This window comes from Populus trichocarpa, chromosome 8 (genome assembly GCF_000002775.5).
Source record: "Populus trichocarpa isolate Nisqually-1 chromosome 8, P.trichocarpa_v4.1, whole genome shotgun sequence".
In the NCBI taxonomy this organism is placed as follows: Eukaryota; Viridiplantae; Streptophyta; class Magnoliopsida; order Malpighiales; family Salicaceae; genus Populus; species Populus trichocarpa.
The window spans coordinates 17,321,375-17,337,847 of NC_037292.2; the positions used below are offsets into that span (position 1 = coordinate 17,321,375).

A 16,473-nucleotide genomic window follows, 5' to 3' on the forward strand; every position below is an offset into this window, starting at 1 on the left:
CGGTGGAGCTTGAACACAAAGCTTTTTGGGCCATTAAACAATGTAACATGGATTATGATGCTGCTGGGATTGCAAGAAAACTACAACTGCAAGAGTTGGAAGAAATTCGAAATGATGCTTACGAGAATGCAAGGATTTACAAAGAAAAGACTAAGAATCTTCATGACCAAATGCTTACATGAAAAGAGTTTCATGTTGGAGACAAAGTCCTTCTTTATCATTCGCGTTTGAAACTTTTTCCTGGAAAATTACGCTCTCGTTGGATTGGACCCTTTGTTGTTTCTAATGTTTTTCCTTATGGTGCAGTTGAAATTACAAGTTTAGAAACCAACATAGTACTCAAGGTCAATGGGCATCGTTTAAAACCTTTCTATGAAGATTGGACGGCAGAACTCACCGCTTCTGTAGAGTTAGCTGAACCAATCTATGAAGAATGAGCATGCCACATGTCAAGCCAATGAAATAAAACAAAAGCGCTTACTGGGAGGCAACCCAGCACACAAAAAAATCAGATTTGCTTTCTTTTTCCTTATCTTTTATTTTTTTTTCACATTTTAATTTATTTTCTGTCATTCTCTTCTGTTCCTTTGCTTTTATTTCAACATTGAGGACAATGTTGTGTTTTAAGTGTGGGGGTATTGGGAGAATGTTGGTTTTCTAATTTTGGTTTTCTTTGTTATTTTTTTAAAAAAAAAATATGTTTGATCTTTTGAACTCCCATTGGTTTTTGAGAATATGAGTATCATGTATGAGAATTAGTTGAGATAGATGAAGATATAAATCAAATGAAGGAGTATGCATGTAAATTTTAAGGTTTAATTGGTTTAGGGATTGACTTTGAGAATATGTCATGTTGACTTTATAGTGTTATATCAATGCAAGCTTTTGAGCCTTCAACATTATATTCTTTGATTGTGCATTCTTTCAATGATATGTATCTCTAGAACTTGCTTCATATCTTGTTGAGATTACATTCGCATTACATATATACATAAAGATGATAAAGGCATTAGAAATTTTAACCACTTAAGCCAAAAAGCCAACCTAAAGCAAATTATCCTTAGTAAACCCCTTTGAGCTTGTTTATCTTTTCTTTGCTTTATCCATGTATAAGCCTTAACTTTTTATATGTTTTCCTTTTCCCTTGGCCAAGGATTAGTAGAGCATATACTTATGATATCTCAAGGAATTATGGTTGGAAATTATGTGAAAAGAAAGAAGAAGTGATGCTTGATGAAAAGATGGGCAAAGTTGCCAAAGGTAAAAAAAAAAAGAAAAAAAAAGAACAAAGAAAAAGAAAAAAAAGTGTTCCTTTATGTTCTTAAGATTTTATGTTGAAAAAGCTTGAAATCAAAAGAAGTTAAGCATTGGTGATTAAAGATGGAAAATTTATGTGCTTTAATGAAATATCTTGTTTGAAATATCATTTTTTTTAGAATGCTCTACTTTCTTTAGTTTGAACCTTTTCTTTTACTCTCTTTTACCTCACCTTAACCTTAGCCCCATTACAACCAGAAAATAAGACCTTTTGATTCATGTATTGTTTGTAATATGTTAGTAATGGAGATGAGATTGAAGAGCAAGCTTATGGTAGAACATATTCATTGATTGAATTTGAGAGATTTAAACATATAAGCCTTAAACACGTGAGTGTTGAAGCGTATATCAATGAGAGGACCTATCACTTTGGCATGACATAGATTTCATTTAAATCCCGACGATTAATTGAGTTTCGAAGTTTGCATGTAAATGAATTCATGAGAATTATACTATTTATCATTCTTGATTGTATTCTTGTTTATAATGCATATATTCTTGGACATTGATGGGAGATTAAGAGATTAATCATAGTTATTTTCAATTTGATTTTATCTATCCTTTCTCGAGGACGAGCAAGAGCTAAGTGTGGGGGTATTTGATGTAACCATATTATTCGATAGTTTCACCCACATCTACCTAATGTTTTGTCCATGTTTTATATATAAAATGTCTTGATATTCTTTGTTTTATGTTTTGAAGGTACTTTTGGATGAAAGATGCAAAAAGGAGTAAATTGGAGGTAATTGGCAGATTTGACATTCAGTCGATGTTTTATGCAGAGCATGAGTTCTAGAGATCGAAATGAAGTGATTCCAGTGGCACTAAAACGCTAACATCCATACCTTTCTGGAAATGTAATGAAAGAAAAATAAAAAGAGAAAGATTATGGAAATCACATCCTGCAAAGTCAAATATCGCATTCTGCCAGTGTTGACCTTTGGCCATTCCAAATTTAATATCTGGAGCTACAGAAGTCCAATTGATGCAAACTCAATTTTCTTGGATTCCTAATTCAAAGACCTATCCACGCTCCAAATATAAGCCAAAAACGATGTCATATGAGGGAGATATGATTTTCCAAAGATGACAACTGAATTCTGCCAGCAAACAGGTTTCGTGAAGAAACGAGTCCAAATTACATTTCAAAGCATCTTAACCGACATCCAAGTTTTTATATAAGCAATTTAGCTCCTCTAAGTTAGAGCTTGAAGATTTCATGTAAGACTATTTATTCTTTTTAGGGAAAATAGTTATTGAAGTACTTGAATGTAAACTGCCAACTTAAGGAAGGACTATTTTGTAAAATAGAGACTAGGGTTTCTTAGCATATAAAAAGAAAGAGAGAAGAGGCAGCAGCCAACAAAAAAGAGGGAGAGCAGAAAAGAGGGAGAGCAGAAGGAGGCAGCAGCCAGCAGAGAATAAACACAAATTCTCTCCTCTACAAACCTAAAAAATCATGCTCTTTTCATTCTTTAGAAGTAGTTGTTCAATAGTTATGCAAGGCTAAGCTCTTTTCTTGGTTGCAAGGACACAACAAACCTTCGGATTTCAAGAACCGTGAGATTTATTCTTCCTTTTATTTTCAGTTTATGTTATGAATGAGTATGATTGTTTTCCTATGCATATTTCCTATGATTGTTGTTGATGATTGCTAGAGCGGACTCTAAGTTATTGTTGTGAACAATCTATTGCTAAGTTTAATATCAAAACCGGAGTTGTGATATATGAACTTGTGAAGCAACTAAGCTTGATAATTGTGGCGGAACTACGTTATTGAACTTAGGGAGAACATTTGAACAAAGTGACACAAGCTGCGGACAGCTTGTATGTTAATCTTGATGAAATTATCTAGTTCTTAAAGCTACCATTAAATTGAATCATTAGTGCGGACACTTTGATTGTTTGTTGGTTAGGATTAGTTATACGGCGGATCCGTTAATTAATCAACGTTAAGAAAAGATAAAATTTCAGAACATAAACTGCAATTTTCGTTTCAAGGATCGGTTCTAATTTCCGTTGGTGGATGTGTGCTTGCGACCAAGATTTGTTTTCTTGATAAGTTTCGGTTTTAATTGATTTTGTTTGCTAGTTTAATTGCTGTCATAGTTTAGAAAATCACAAACCAAACCCCCCCAATTACATAACGTACAACATAAAAATCTGACTTGAAACTTCCTCGTGTGATCGACCCCTTGCTTGCTCTATACTATCTTGTGTGTTGTGTTTGAAGCTAGGGTAATTAATTTGTGCGACCGCGACATCGCAACAAGTGTGTGCAGCAAGTTTGTGATTTTGATAGTGAGGATGGATTAAGCGTAGCTTTGAGCTATGACTATGATTTTACCAAGATAGAAGAGATGGAGAGGTATATATATGTTCCCTAAAACGTGCATGAATCAGTATTGGTTTTGCAAGCTTTGCAAACTGTCCCCCATAATACAGGAGTCATTTACCCCATCATGGACAGTGTATGGGTGGCGCCTATCCTTTTGGTGCCTAAAAAAATTGGAATTACGTTAGAAGAGATTCAAAATGATGCTTATGAGAATGCAAGGATCTACAAAGAAAATACCAAGAGTCTTCATGATCGAATGATTACAAGAAAAGAGTTTTATGTTGGAGACAAAGTCCTTCTTTATCATTCGCGTTTGAAACTTTTTCCTGGAAAGTTGTGCTCTTGTTGGATTGGACCCTTTGTTGTTTCCAATGTTTTACCTTACGGTGCAATTGAAATTATAAGTTTAGAAACAAATAAAGTGCTTAAAATCAATGGGCATTACTTGAAACCTTTCTATGAAGGTTGGACGGCAGAACTCACCGCTTCTATGGAGTTAGATGAACCAATCTATGAAGAATGAACATACAACATGTCGAGCCAATGACATAAAACAAAAGCGCTTACTGGGAGGCAACCCAGCACAAAAAGAAAAAAAAACAAACAGATTTGCTTTCTTTTTCCTTATCTTTTTTTTTTTCGCATTTTACTTTATTTTTATCATACTCCTATATTCCTTTTCTTTTATTTCTACATTGAGGACAATGTTGTGTTTTAAGTGTAGGGGTATTGGGAGAATGTTGGTTTTTCTATTTTGATTTTCTTTGTTGTTAAAAATAAATAAATTTCTGTGTTTCATCTTTTGAACTCCTATTGGTTTATGAGAATGTGAGTATTACATATGAGAATTAATTGAGATAGATGAAGATATAAATCAAATGAAGGAGTGTGCATGCAAGTTTTAAGGTTTAATTGGTTTAGGGATTGACTTTGAGAATATGTCATGTTGACTTTATAGTGTTATACCAATGCAAGCTTCTGAGCCTTCAACATTATATTTTTTGATTGTGCATTCTTTCAATGATATGTATCTCTACAACTTACTTCATATTTTGTTGAGATTACATTCACATTACATATATACATGAAGATGATAAAGGCATTAGGAATTTTAACCACTTGAGCTAAAAAGCTAACCTAAAGCATATTATCCTTAGTGAGCCCCTTTTGAGCTTGTTTATCATTTCTTTACTTTATCCATGTATAAGCCTTAACTTTTTATATGTTTTCCTTTTTCCCTGGTCAAGGATTAGTAGAGCATATACTTGTGATATCTCATGGAATTATGGTTGGAAATTGTGTGAAAAGAAAGAAGAAGTGATGCTTGATGAAAAGATGGGCAAAGTTGCCAAAGGTGAAAAAAAAACAAAAAAGAAAGAAAGAAAAAAAAAAGTGTTTCTTTATGTTCTTAAGATTTTATGTTAAAAGAGCTTGAAATCAAAAGAAGTTAAGCATTGGTGATTAAAGATGAAAAATTTATGTTCTTTGATGGAATTTGTTTGAAATATCATTTTTCAGAATGCTTTACTTTCTTTGGTTTGAACCTTTTCTTTTATTCTCTTTTACCTCACCTTAACCTTAGTCCCATTACAACCCGAAAATAAGATCTTTTAATTCATGCATTGCTTGTAATATGTTAGTAATGGAGATGAGATTGAAGAGCAAGCTTTTGGTAGAACATATTCATTGACTGAATTTGAGAGATTTAAACACATAAGCCCTAAACACGTGAGTGTTGGAGTGTATATAAATGAGAGGACCTATCACTTTGGCATGGCATAGATTTCATTTAAATCATGATGATTAATTGAGTTTTGAAGTTTGCATGTAAATAAATTCATGAAAATTTATACTATTTATCCTTCTTGATTGTATTCTTGTTTATAATGCATATATTCTTGGATATTGATTGGAGATTAGGAGATTAGTCATAGTAATTTGATTTAATTTAATTTCAATTTGATTTTACCTATCCTTTCTCGAGGATGAGCAAGAGCTAAGTGTGGGGGTATTTAATGCAATCATATTATTCGATAGTTTCACTCACATTTAACTAGTGTTTTGCCTGTGTTTTATATATAAAATGTCTTGATATTCTTTTTTTTATGTTTTGAAGACACTTTTGGATGAAAGATGCAAAAAGGAGTAAATTAAAGGTAATTGACAGATTTGACCTTCAGTCGATGTTTTGTGCAGAACGTGAGCTCTAGAGGTCAAAATTAAGTGATTCCAATGGCATTAAAAAGCTAACATCCATACATTTCTGTACATCTAAGGCAAGAAAATAAAATAAGGAAGAGCATGGAAATCGCAGCCTTCAAAGTCAAATCTCACAATCTGCCAGTGTTGACCTTTTGTCATTCCAACTTGAATATTTAGAGCTACAGAAGTCCAATTGATGCAAACTCAATTTTGTTGGATTCCTTACTCAAAGAAATCAACGCTCCAAATTTCAACAAAAAAAAAATGTCATATGATAGAGATATGATTTTTCAAAGATGACAACTGAATTTTGCCAGCAAATAAGTTTCGTGAAGAAACAAGTCCAAACTGCGTTCGGAAGCATCCAAACCGACATCTAAGTTTTTATTTCAGCAATTTAGCTCTTCTAAGTCAAATCTTGAAGATTTCATGCAAGGTTATTTCCCTTTTTTAGGAAAATAGTTATTGAAGTACTTAAATGTAAACTGTCTACTTAAGGGAGGACTATTTTGTAAAATAGAGACTAGGGTTTCCTAGAATATAAAAAGAATGAGAGAAGAGAAGGGAGGGCAGCCAGCCAAGAGGAGAAAAATGCCCCTCTTCTCTAAGAAACCTGAAATCATGCATTCCTTCTTTTTGATTAGTTGTTCAACAAACATGTAAGGCTAAACTCTTTTTCTTGGTTGCAAGGACACGGAAACCTTCGGATTTCAAGAATTGTGAGATTTATTTTACCTTTTCTTTTCAGTTTATATGATGAATATGTTTGTTCTCCTATGCTTATTTTTTCTATGATTGTTTATTTTAATTGCTACAGCGGACTCTAAGTTATTATTGTAGACAATCTATTGTTAAGTTTGATATCAAAACCGGAGTTGTGGTATATGAACTTGTAAAGCAACTGAGTTTAATAATTGTGGCGGATCTACGTTATTAATCTTAGGGAGAACATTCAATCAAATCAAACATAGACTGCGGACAATTATGTTTTCTTGATTAATCAACTTATATAGTTCTTAAGGCTGCCATTGAATTAAATTACTAGTGCGGACACTGTGGTTGTTTGATGGTTAGGGTTAGTTATACGGCGGATCCGTTAACTAACCAATGTTAAGAAGAGATAAATATTCATAATATAAATTGATGTTTCATTTCCATGATCAGTTCTGATTTCTGTAGATGGATGTGTGCTTGCGACCAAAGTTTGTTCTCTTGATAATTTTCTGATTTTATTTAATTTCGCTTGATAGTTTTCTATTTTCTTTTGCTTTAGCCTAGATAATGTCCAACCCCCCCCCCAAATTGCATATCATCTAGCATAAAAATCGGACTTGAACTTTCCTTGTGGGATCGACCCCTTACTTACTCTATACTATCTTGTGTGTTGTGTTTTAAGCTAGGGTAATTAATTTGTGCGACCGCGACATCACAACACCATAGAAGACGTTTAAGCTGTTTTTGGATGTAAAACCAATGGAAGATGTGATCTACAATCTCAAAGACTTGTACATATACATGTTCTGAAACAAACAAACAAATAATAATAATAAAACAAAATAAAATAAAAAAGACTTCGGCTGGCCTATCCATATATGTGATATGATTGCATTCAAAGAGTATAGGAGAGTGTAGAAATGGTATGATCCTTAACTCATAAAAAAAAAATGTTTATGTTTTTGATGGATCTAGTCTTGAAAAAGAAAAAAAGAGTTTTTAGAATCAACAAATCATCTTGGTTCGTACATGAAAATAATAATTTAATCAACTTTAGAATTTAGTTTTTAATAAGAAAATATTTGTTTAGAAGAATTTAGAAACAACAAAATTATACTTATAAATGTTTAGTCTTGGAACAAATGCATAATTAAAGTAAACTTAAAGAAATTTCCATAAAACAAATATCAAATATCTCTTCAAAGAAATTCGATCATATTCTACCCAAAACCGTAATCATAATTGAGAATAAATATTGATCCAGCACGAATGTTATCTTTAATTAGTCTGATATGGACAAATTTTACTGTATAAATGTTTTAATAACATGTTTCCTTTTTATTTGATTTTTCATTGATGTAAATAATGCTTCTTATTTAATTTTTATAAAATACTAAAAAACATCCACAATTTAAAATTTAAAACTAAGTTGTGATGCATGCAATGAATTTTCCTAAGAACTCACGCCTTTAGATTTCCTTAAATTACCAAGAAATATAGTTACCATTCTTACTCACAACATCAAAGTGTTCACATTCCTTCCTTCCTCTTTTCTTCATGTTTTTTTTTTTGAAAATCTTTCAATAATCTCAAAATATTGCCGGTGATTTTCATAAGAAAAACCATAGTTTGAGATTTCTCTACAATTTAAAAGAAATAGCTCCTCATCTTCTTCAAAGAAACTGATGATGTCCTAAAAACTCCAAGTAGCCTAGGAATATAGTTTTCAGGTTGGATAATCTGTTAAATAATTGGTCTTAGCGATCTCATCCATTCTCACTAGCCTAGGTGGTTGATAGCTTATACTTGGTGCTTCGTAACCCAGGGTGGCTTGTGACTAGTACCGATAAAAGGTCCTCTTTGATGGAGGTGGAGACTCTTGGATGCTTAAATAAGTATCATTTTAGAGAGTGAAAATACAATAATATTGTGAACCTTTGTTCTGAAGATCTCGTTGTGTATTTATAGTCCATGAGTCTTGTCCTTTTGTGAAAAGAAGGGTCTGAAGTGTAAATTTACCTTGATAACATTTAACGAGGGACAAATATCCCTTATATATGTATTAATGTTTGATGGAAATATAATGGGTCCTTGAAGGACTTTTATACATCTAAAAGATGTATGAAGATTGGGGTTCAAGACGTCAAATGTAGTTAAGTTCATGAAAGCTAAGCTCTTCCTCTAGGTTAGACATAATAGAGTGAGTCTTTCTTTTAGTGAGCCTAAGAGAGGTCGAGTATGTCCCTTGAGTGTGCCTAAGAGAGGATGCCCACTCCCTTAGGCGTGCCCTGAGGAGGATGTTCATTCCCTTAGGCATGCCCAGAGAGGATGGTCATTCCCTTGGGTGTTCTAAAGAAGGAAGGTCTAGTCATTCTCGTGGGTGCACCCAGGAAGGATGGTCATTTCCTTGGACGTGTTGAGGGAGGATGGTCTGGTCATTCCCTTGGGCATGCCTAAGAGGATGGTCTGGTCATTCTTTTGGGCGTGCCAATAGAGGATGCTTATTGTCTCGAGCGTGCCTAGAGAGGATGTTTACTCTCTCGGGCATGCCCAAGGAGGATGCTCATTCCCTTTAGTGTGTTTGGGGCTTGGCACACTACCAAGCCTAATTGTGGCTGGGTGTGGCTAACGACAGACCTAGTGCGCCTTTACTGGGACATGTTTGTGTTCTAGAAAATTTATACCCGTAAATATTTTTTAATCCGGTGTTTTTTTGTAAGACATACTGATAAAAACTTGGTTCATCAGAAACAAACTTCAATCGATGCTTTTAAAATAATTTGAAAAGTAGAACCAAATGCTAGCTTTGATATACAAGCAAGTTCCAAATAAAGGTGTCATGCTTGGACTGTACTGAAAAGTGCCCCTTAATTCATGTAAGGATCTCAAACCTTTTGCTAAAAACATTGTTCCTATGTATGGTTGAAAATAGTAAATCATTTTCCCCCCAAGCATGCCCAGAAAGGATGTTCATTCCCTTAGGTGTGCCCGGGGCTTGGCAATGATTGTGATTGGGTCTGGCTAGTGCCCGACTTAGCGTGCCTTCATTAGGGCATGCTTATGTTCTAAAAAATTTATACCTGTAAATCTTTTTTAATCTGGTGTTTTTTGGTAAAGATATACTAATAAAAATTTGATTCATCAGAAATAAACTCCAATTGACGCTCTTAAAATGATTTGAAAAGTAGAACCAAATGCTAGCTTTGATATACTAACAAGTTCCAAATAAAGGTGTCATGCTTGGATTATACCGGAAAGTGCCCCTTGATTCTTGTAAGGATCTCAAACCTTTTGCTAAAAACATTATTCTTGTGTATGGTTGAAAATAGTAAATCATTTTGGTCATAGGCAATCAACCTATAAGAAAACATTCATTGCTTGGTTAGATCATGTCCAAGTTAAATATAAGTCGTTTATTGAAAAAATTGGTTTAGAATATGGTCAACAAGTGCTTATGAGGCAAACTTAAATGTAAGGTGACTCGTATTTAAAGTTAAAGTTTTTTTAAAAAATAATTTTAATATAAGTATTTTAAAATAAAATATTAATATGTATAAAATTATTTCTAGGTAAATGAGAAATTAATCTCAAATATTTTTTGTTAGAAAATATTTAAACCTAAAAAATATTGTATCATACATTGAAAGATCATAAACCTTTCAAGTGGTTTATATGGTGATACCTTATGAAATTAAAATTGGGGTCATAAGACACAGAAACGTTTAGAAAGGACATGTTTTATGCTATGCAGGTTTTGGGCTTAAATCATATTCGGCACGACACATACTTAGGCTCGGGCATGAGTTTAAGTTTGGGTTTGCTATAAAAAAATTTTAAGCCCAAAATAAGCCTACGAATCACCTGTTTGATTAGTAATCTTCCACAACTTGAATAATTTATTTTAAGGGGAAAAACGTCTAGTTTTTAGGCCAAAACTATCAAGTTTTATTTTTTTGAATTAATTCTGCATCAATTTTGATCTAAACAATCCTATATAAAATGGAGATGAAAGGGGTTGCTTTGTAGTTTGAGATTAGAGAGCATTATATCAATTATACATTTATTAACAGCTATTTACCTCCTGCTGGCGAGGGCAGTGCCCATCGAGATCCCCCGCGGACAGACTCGTGCTGGCGTGCCAAAGGCCCCAACGATACCCCTTTATACGATGCATCTAAGAAAAAAAAAAAAAAAACAGTGCAAAACAGGATAAGCTAAAGAATTAGTGCCCCAAACAATTAAGTCCACTGCAAATGCTGGTTCCTGGTACTTAATTATGATGGGCAAGGAGAAGAAAATGGCCAGAAGAATACGTAATAAGTATTATCAGAACACAAACCTATGGCACTGCACAAATGCAAGGACAAGTAAATAGTTATACATAATCAAGGTTTACAAATACAAATCCCGAGAACTGATATACATTGTCACAACTTCTTAAACCACAGTAGCGATTAAACATAAACCACACTTGAGAGATCTCTGCTCTTGTGGACCATCCATCCAATATACATACACACATGAACATGATGATTGAACGATTCAGTCATAATATATCTCGCATGATTCTGAGCGCCCAAAAATTGTGTAGCGATTATTTGCAACATTGTCATATACAAAATCCCTCAAGAACCTGCAACAAGCGTCCAGAGGAGGAAAATTTTAATGGACATATCTCATCTCTCCGTGTCAAAATTGGTATCCTAACCAGTTCCAAACTGACTGACAAAAACTACACGAAAGTTATGGAAAGAGATGACTTACAGAGGCACAATCTGTAGGAAAAATGCTAGCTGGGGAAAAGGTAAGTCTATGTATTCCATTATCTTCAACACAGCTTCCGACTTGATATGTGATCTAAAGATTCACCTTAAAGTATTAGCTCTCCACACTCATTCTTTCTCTAAGCACATCCACAAATCTATAACTTGTAATACATTCGTCAACCAAATGAATCAATGAAGAAACTTTGAAGCATGCAAACTAACCCTAGTCACCATGTTTTACACTTAAAAGAAAAAGAAAAGGAATTGATCTTGAGAAAATGCTTAGTAGTAATATATCTTCATTAATTACCTATCTCTCTCAACTAGTACAACACTTGAAATATCATCAGGAGCTCTTCCGGACCTCCTCAACAGTTTTCTCCCTGCCTCACTCTGGAGAGCCTCATACCTGATTCTCCTGTCCATGATGAATGAACAAGAAAAGATAAACTTCTGAGAGAAAAAATCAATAACATCTATTCCAAGAAAGAAATGTAAAGGGCCAAGATCCTTCATTACAAGCTCAGAGCTCATCTTGTGCACAAACTCAAGAAGAAAGGTAGTTTCTTGTGCCCATTGGTAAGATGAGACAATCGATTACATATTATGACAAAGAATGCAAAGCTAAACAACTTCAATCGCTAGCCTGATTAAAGAAACTAAAGAAATCCAAAATTATAGTGTATTTTGGCCATCTAATAGAAAGAAGGCAAATTAAGTAGCCAAACTGCCCAGATTGCTCATAATCCTTGCATTTAACATCTAACCCCCAAGCACAAAACGTAGAATTTCAACATCCTATCCATCAATTAACCAGAGATCACCATCATATGCTAAAATTAATGCAAGGGAGGTCATTATTATACGTAACAAACTGACCTATTTCGGTCATTATCTCGCACAAACCTTACACCTCCATTACAGAGGTTACACACACCTGCAGGCATAACAAATAGATATATGAAAACAAAGATAGATGTATAATTGATTGACACGAAAAGCAGCTACGATTCAGCCGTACCATCAAATAACATGATTGGTCGTGAGTCTTTCTCGAAGAAGCCACCAGTTGCTTCAACCCAGTTAACTGCACTGTCATTTCTAGGAGGAGATTGAGTGGCAAAAGTGGCGATTCTTCGTTTATCATGATTGCTAGGTGTCAGCCTTAATAGTGTGCAGCTGCCTGAACCAAGAATTGCCATTGGAGACAGGCAAAGCAAGGTTATATGAGTCTGTCAGTGACCACGTTTCTGTTTCCCAGTAATTGCAATTTGCAACTAACGACTAGATTTTTTTCTTCAGTTACAGCAATACCCCCGTTTTCTTTTTCTTTTTTTTTTCTTTTTTATAATTTTCCACATCCTTCCTAGGATTTTTTTTATTAAATTTTATATCTGAAATGGATGTATCATATAATAATTCTTTCTTTTTTCTTTTTTCATTATTCATTTTGTGATTAAAGATATTCTTAAATTAAATTCTCTTGCACCAAGGCTGATTATACGTGTTTTATCGTTATTAAGAAATTCAACAATTTATAGATTCATGGGTGTTTCTGTGTTCTAAGAGAAGGGGTAGGATCGTGATTTCAACTCCTGGTGACGTGGCTCCATGTTTTTTGAGCACGTGGTTTAGGAGAGACCACTAATATAACAAGGAGAATCAAGCTTGTGGTCGTGGGTTTTCTTTTTTCTTTTTTTCTCTTTTTTTTTGTAAACATCAAATTTAGTCCCTAATAGATAGTGAGAAGTTGTATATAATAATTCCAATTTATATTTGCCTAAACTAACATATTCTTAAAAATAAGGAAACATTCAAAATAGTAATTTTTTTTTTATTATTATTATATCTCAGCTCATCAACCACTAATTATAGTTTTGAAACCCAACACGATGGTTGACCCGGTTTAATAATAGGGGTCACGGGTTAGATAGGTTGACCCGGATCAATCCAAAAAAAATTAAAAAAAAATATTAATCACATGAGGGGGCGGTAGACAAAAAAAAAGATTTTTCTTCCACTCGGATTTGAAATATTTTTTATTTGAGTTCAAGGCATAGAGCCCTGGACAATGGAGAGTAGTTGAGAACTTCTCCTACAATCCAGAAGCTAGAAGTCTGCTCTCTCTCCTACATTCCAAAAACTAGAAGTCTGCTCTCTTCATATTCGAGCATTTCACTTTCCTTTTCTTTTTATTTGTTGAGATGTTACCCCCTATCAAAATTATTAATCACAAATGGGTTCAAAGTTAGCCACAGTGGAGAAAGAATCAGTTGATGAGGTTTTTTAAGCTGGTGCAGGGGCACTTGGTTGCCACAGTGGGGGCGGGTACTTCTGGTAATGATGGGAATGGGAATGATGAAGAGAAAGGGAAGACAAAGATTTCAGATGAGGATTTGGAGAGGCCATTTGTTGAGTACTTGTAAAAAACTGCGGTTGCCTCCAAAGATTAGATCTTACAGACTGCTGTTGCCTTTCTCTGTCAGGAAGGTAGCCGAGTTTACCCGGGTCGACCCGCCTAGTCGACCGGGTTTTGCCGGGCCAACTCCCAGGTAGGTTTTTACTTAGACCCGGACTAGTCCCAAGCCCGGGTCGACCCGCCGGGCCGGTCCGGGTTTCAAAACTAGGCCACTAATCATCAGAACTTTTATATGTAACAACAGCTATAATATCAGAAATAATCTCATTCGTGAGAGAATAAAAATTCAATTTCATCATCATCAGGATTTGTATTTTGGACTACAAAATCAATTAACTTAAGTGATTAGATCTTTTTTATGGACAGGTATTTGCAAAGTGACATTTACGTTTACAGATAAAACATCAACTAGAAGCTTTTATTATTATCTAAAAAGACATGACATTCCAGTAAGTAGTTGTTAAGTGTCCAGAAGATTAACCGTGCTAATCACTCTATCAAAGTATATGTCTCACTTAATTACTTAATTAAACATGATATTTCGGTAAGTAGTTATTAAGTGCTTAAAAAGTTATATGTGTTACTCACATTCAATGAATTTTTCAGTCTTTTTTAGAGTGATTTTGACATCATCCAAATCAACCAAATATATTTAAAAAAAATAATAATTCTAGCACGCATTCTCACAAAGATAAAATAAATAAATAATAAGATAAAAATGAAAAATAAATAATAGCTAAATAAAATAAAAAACATGCTACATTGTTTTTTGTTTTATTTTTCAATATATTATCACGTCACAGGTGTTTGTCTGTGGTGGCTGGCTGGCTGGCTGGCTGTTGACGAGGATGAGGGGCTAGAAATCTCGGTGGCGTTTGTTTGGATAGGGTTTTAGGGCAGTTCAAGTGCTTGGAGGTGGTGGTTTGGTGGTCAAGGAGGATACGTTGGCTTGGTTTAACAAAAAAAAAAAAAAAAAAAAAAAGAAGAGAGGAGAGGGCTGTGTAGGTTAGAAGATGCGAGCTATGGCGTTAATGGCTGTGGCGTGTGTTTGGGAGAGAAAGTGGCAGTGGCGGCTGGGAGTGATTCGTTGGTGTGGAGGAGATGAGGGAGATAGTGGTGTGGATTTGCAGTCTCTTTCAGCATGGGGGAGGTGAAGGTGGGAGTTAGTTTTCTGGGTGGTGGCAGCTGTGATTTCATGAGGAAGAAACGATGGTGGCCAAGATCGGAATTGAATTTATTTGCAATCATCTGAATTCACTTAAATTGAATTTAGAGGTCTTAAAGAAATTTTATTGCTTGTTAAAAATAAAATTTTAAATGAAATTTAATTTTAAAAAATAATTTAGAGGTAAAACATTTAATAGTAAAACTAATTTACTAAATTAATTCTTTCTAATATTAACATTAAAAATAAAATTATAAAATTTAATTCGAATTAAATTATCAATTAATTTTAAATTATATATTAAATTGAATTACATTCCCCATGTGTGATTTGGTTTTAAACAAGTTGTAGGGATGGAATCTTTTTCTTTTTCTATACACCGAGATATAATTTAAAATCCTACACGAAGACAAATTTATCCCTTTCTTTTAAAGTTAAATTTGATAAAAAAAAAATTTTAAATTAAAATTTGAGAAGTATTAGCTAAATTTATCATGATAAAAAAAAACATATATTATAAACCACCCAGTCTAAAACCGGTAATTTAATGAATTTCAATTAAAAAATAATAATTAAAAAGAAAAATTGTTACAAATAAGGATGAAATTTTTTAGTAATTTAATTTAAATTTTGAATAAAATAAAATAATAAAATAAAATATCAACTCAGTAACAAATTGTGTAAATTCACCAGTTAAGTAAAATAATTATAAAATAATTATAAATTAAAGAAAAAATAGTTATGCAATAATAAAAATAGAGTGGAATTTTAAAAAATATCTCTTAACCACAAAAAAAAATTATTTAAAAAAAAAAAACTGTTGAGAAACCCTGAAATTTGAAAAAAGAATTTGACAAACATGGATAGGTAACAGCTTGGGATATTTTAAAAAAAATTAAAATAACATATATATATATATATATATATATATATATAATGGTAACTAAGGAAAGTTTTGAAAGACCATGCTCTACAAATCTTATTGTCTTAGACATATTTCTATATACAAGGTAGAGTCAGAAATTTTTCCTGTAATACGCTATTAAATAGATATATAAAAATTATTTTTCAAAATTAATCATTAACTTATATATATAAATTTTTCAAATTAAAAATAAAGTTTTAATTCAAATTTAAAGTATATAAAATTAAAAAAAATTAAAAATAAATTACACTATCAAAATTGCACTCTTCCATGTTTTGTGATATAAAATTCATTTATGATCGAATCTGAATTAATATCTTTAGCAAGCTCTCGTTCAATGTAAATTATCATAAAATATATTAAGAACTCACATTCCATTTAAAATTTAGCTCGGTTTAGCTCTGTTTTTTTGGTTTCAGGTTTATAAAACCGAAACCGAACCGAACCGATCGTTTTTTCAAAATTTTAATCGGTTTTTTTCACGATTCGATTTTCTCAGTTAGTTTTTTCCGGTTTTTTTGATTTAATCGATCTTTTAGTTTTTTTACTCATCCCTGTTACCCTGGGCCATTAATTAGTTCCTTTTAGTCTGTAACTTTTTTTTTTCCTTGTGAACTCTTTTGCCTT

The 16,473-nt window shown here is 33.1% G+C and overlaps 1 protein-coding gene across 1 annotated transcript; it reads right to left on the reverse strand.

Annotated features, from left to right (window-relative positions):
- Window positions 1–10,927: 10,927 nt before the first annotated feature.
- Window positions 10,928–12,610, reverse strand: LOC18101873 (DCC family protein At1g52590, chloroplastic). The gene is made up of 5 exons (XM_006380154.3): window positions 12,359–12,610; window positions 12,217–12,274; window positions 11,648–11,755; window positions 11,336–11,428; window positions 10,928–11,204 (listed from the first exon to the last, which is right to left on the reverse strand). The coding sequence occupies exons 1-5, from the start codon at window positions 12,537–12,539 to the stop codon at window positions 11,114–11,116; spliced, it is 531 nt and encodes a 176-aa protein (XP_006380216.1). The 5' UTR covers window positions 12,540–12,610; the 3' UTR covers window positions 10,928–11,113.
- Window positions 12,611–16,473: the final 3,863 nt, after the last annotated feature.

Bases quoted from the DNA above. Each gene is read 5' to 3' on its own strand.
- LOC18101873 (XM_006380154.3), bottom strand. From the start codon at position 12,539: ATGGCAATTCTTGGTTCAGGCAGCTGCACACTATTAAGGCTGACACCT. The intron at 12,275-12,358 runs GTACGGCTGAAT...TTATGCCTGCAG, and splicing joins ACCAATCATGTTATTTGATG to GTGTGTGTAACCTCTGTAAT. The intron at 11,429-11,647 runs GTAATTAATGAA...GTGAATCTTTAG, and splicing joins GTACTAGTTGAGAGAGATAG to ATCACATATCAAGTCGGAAG.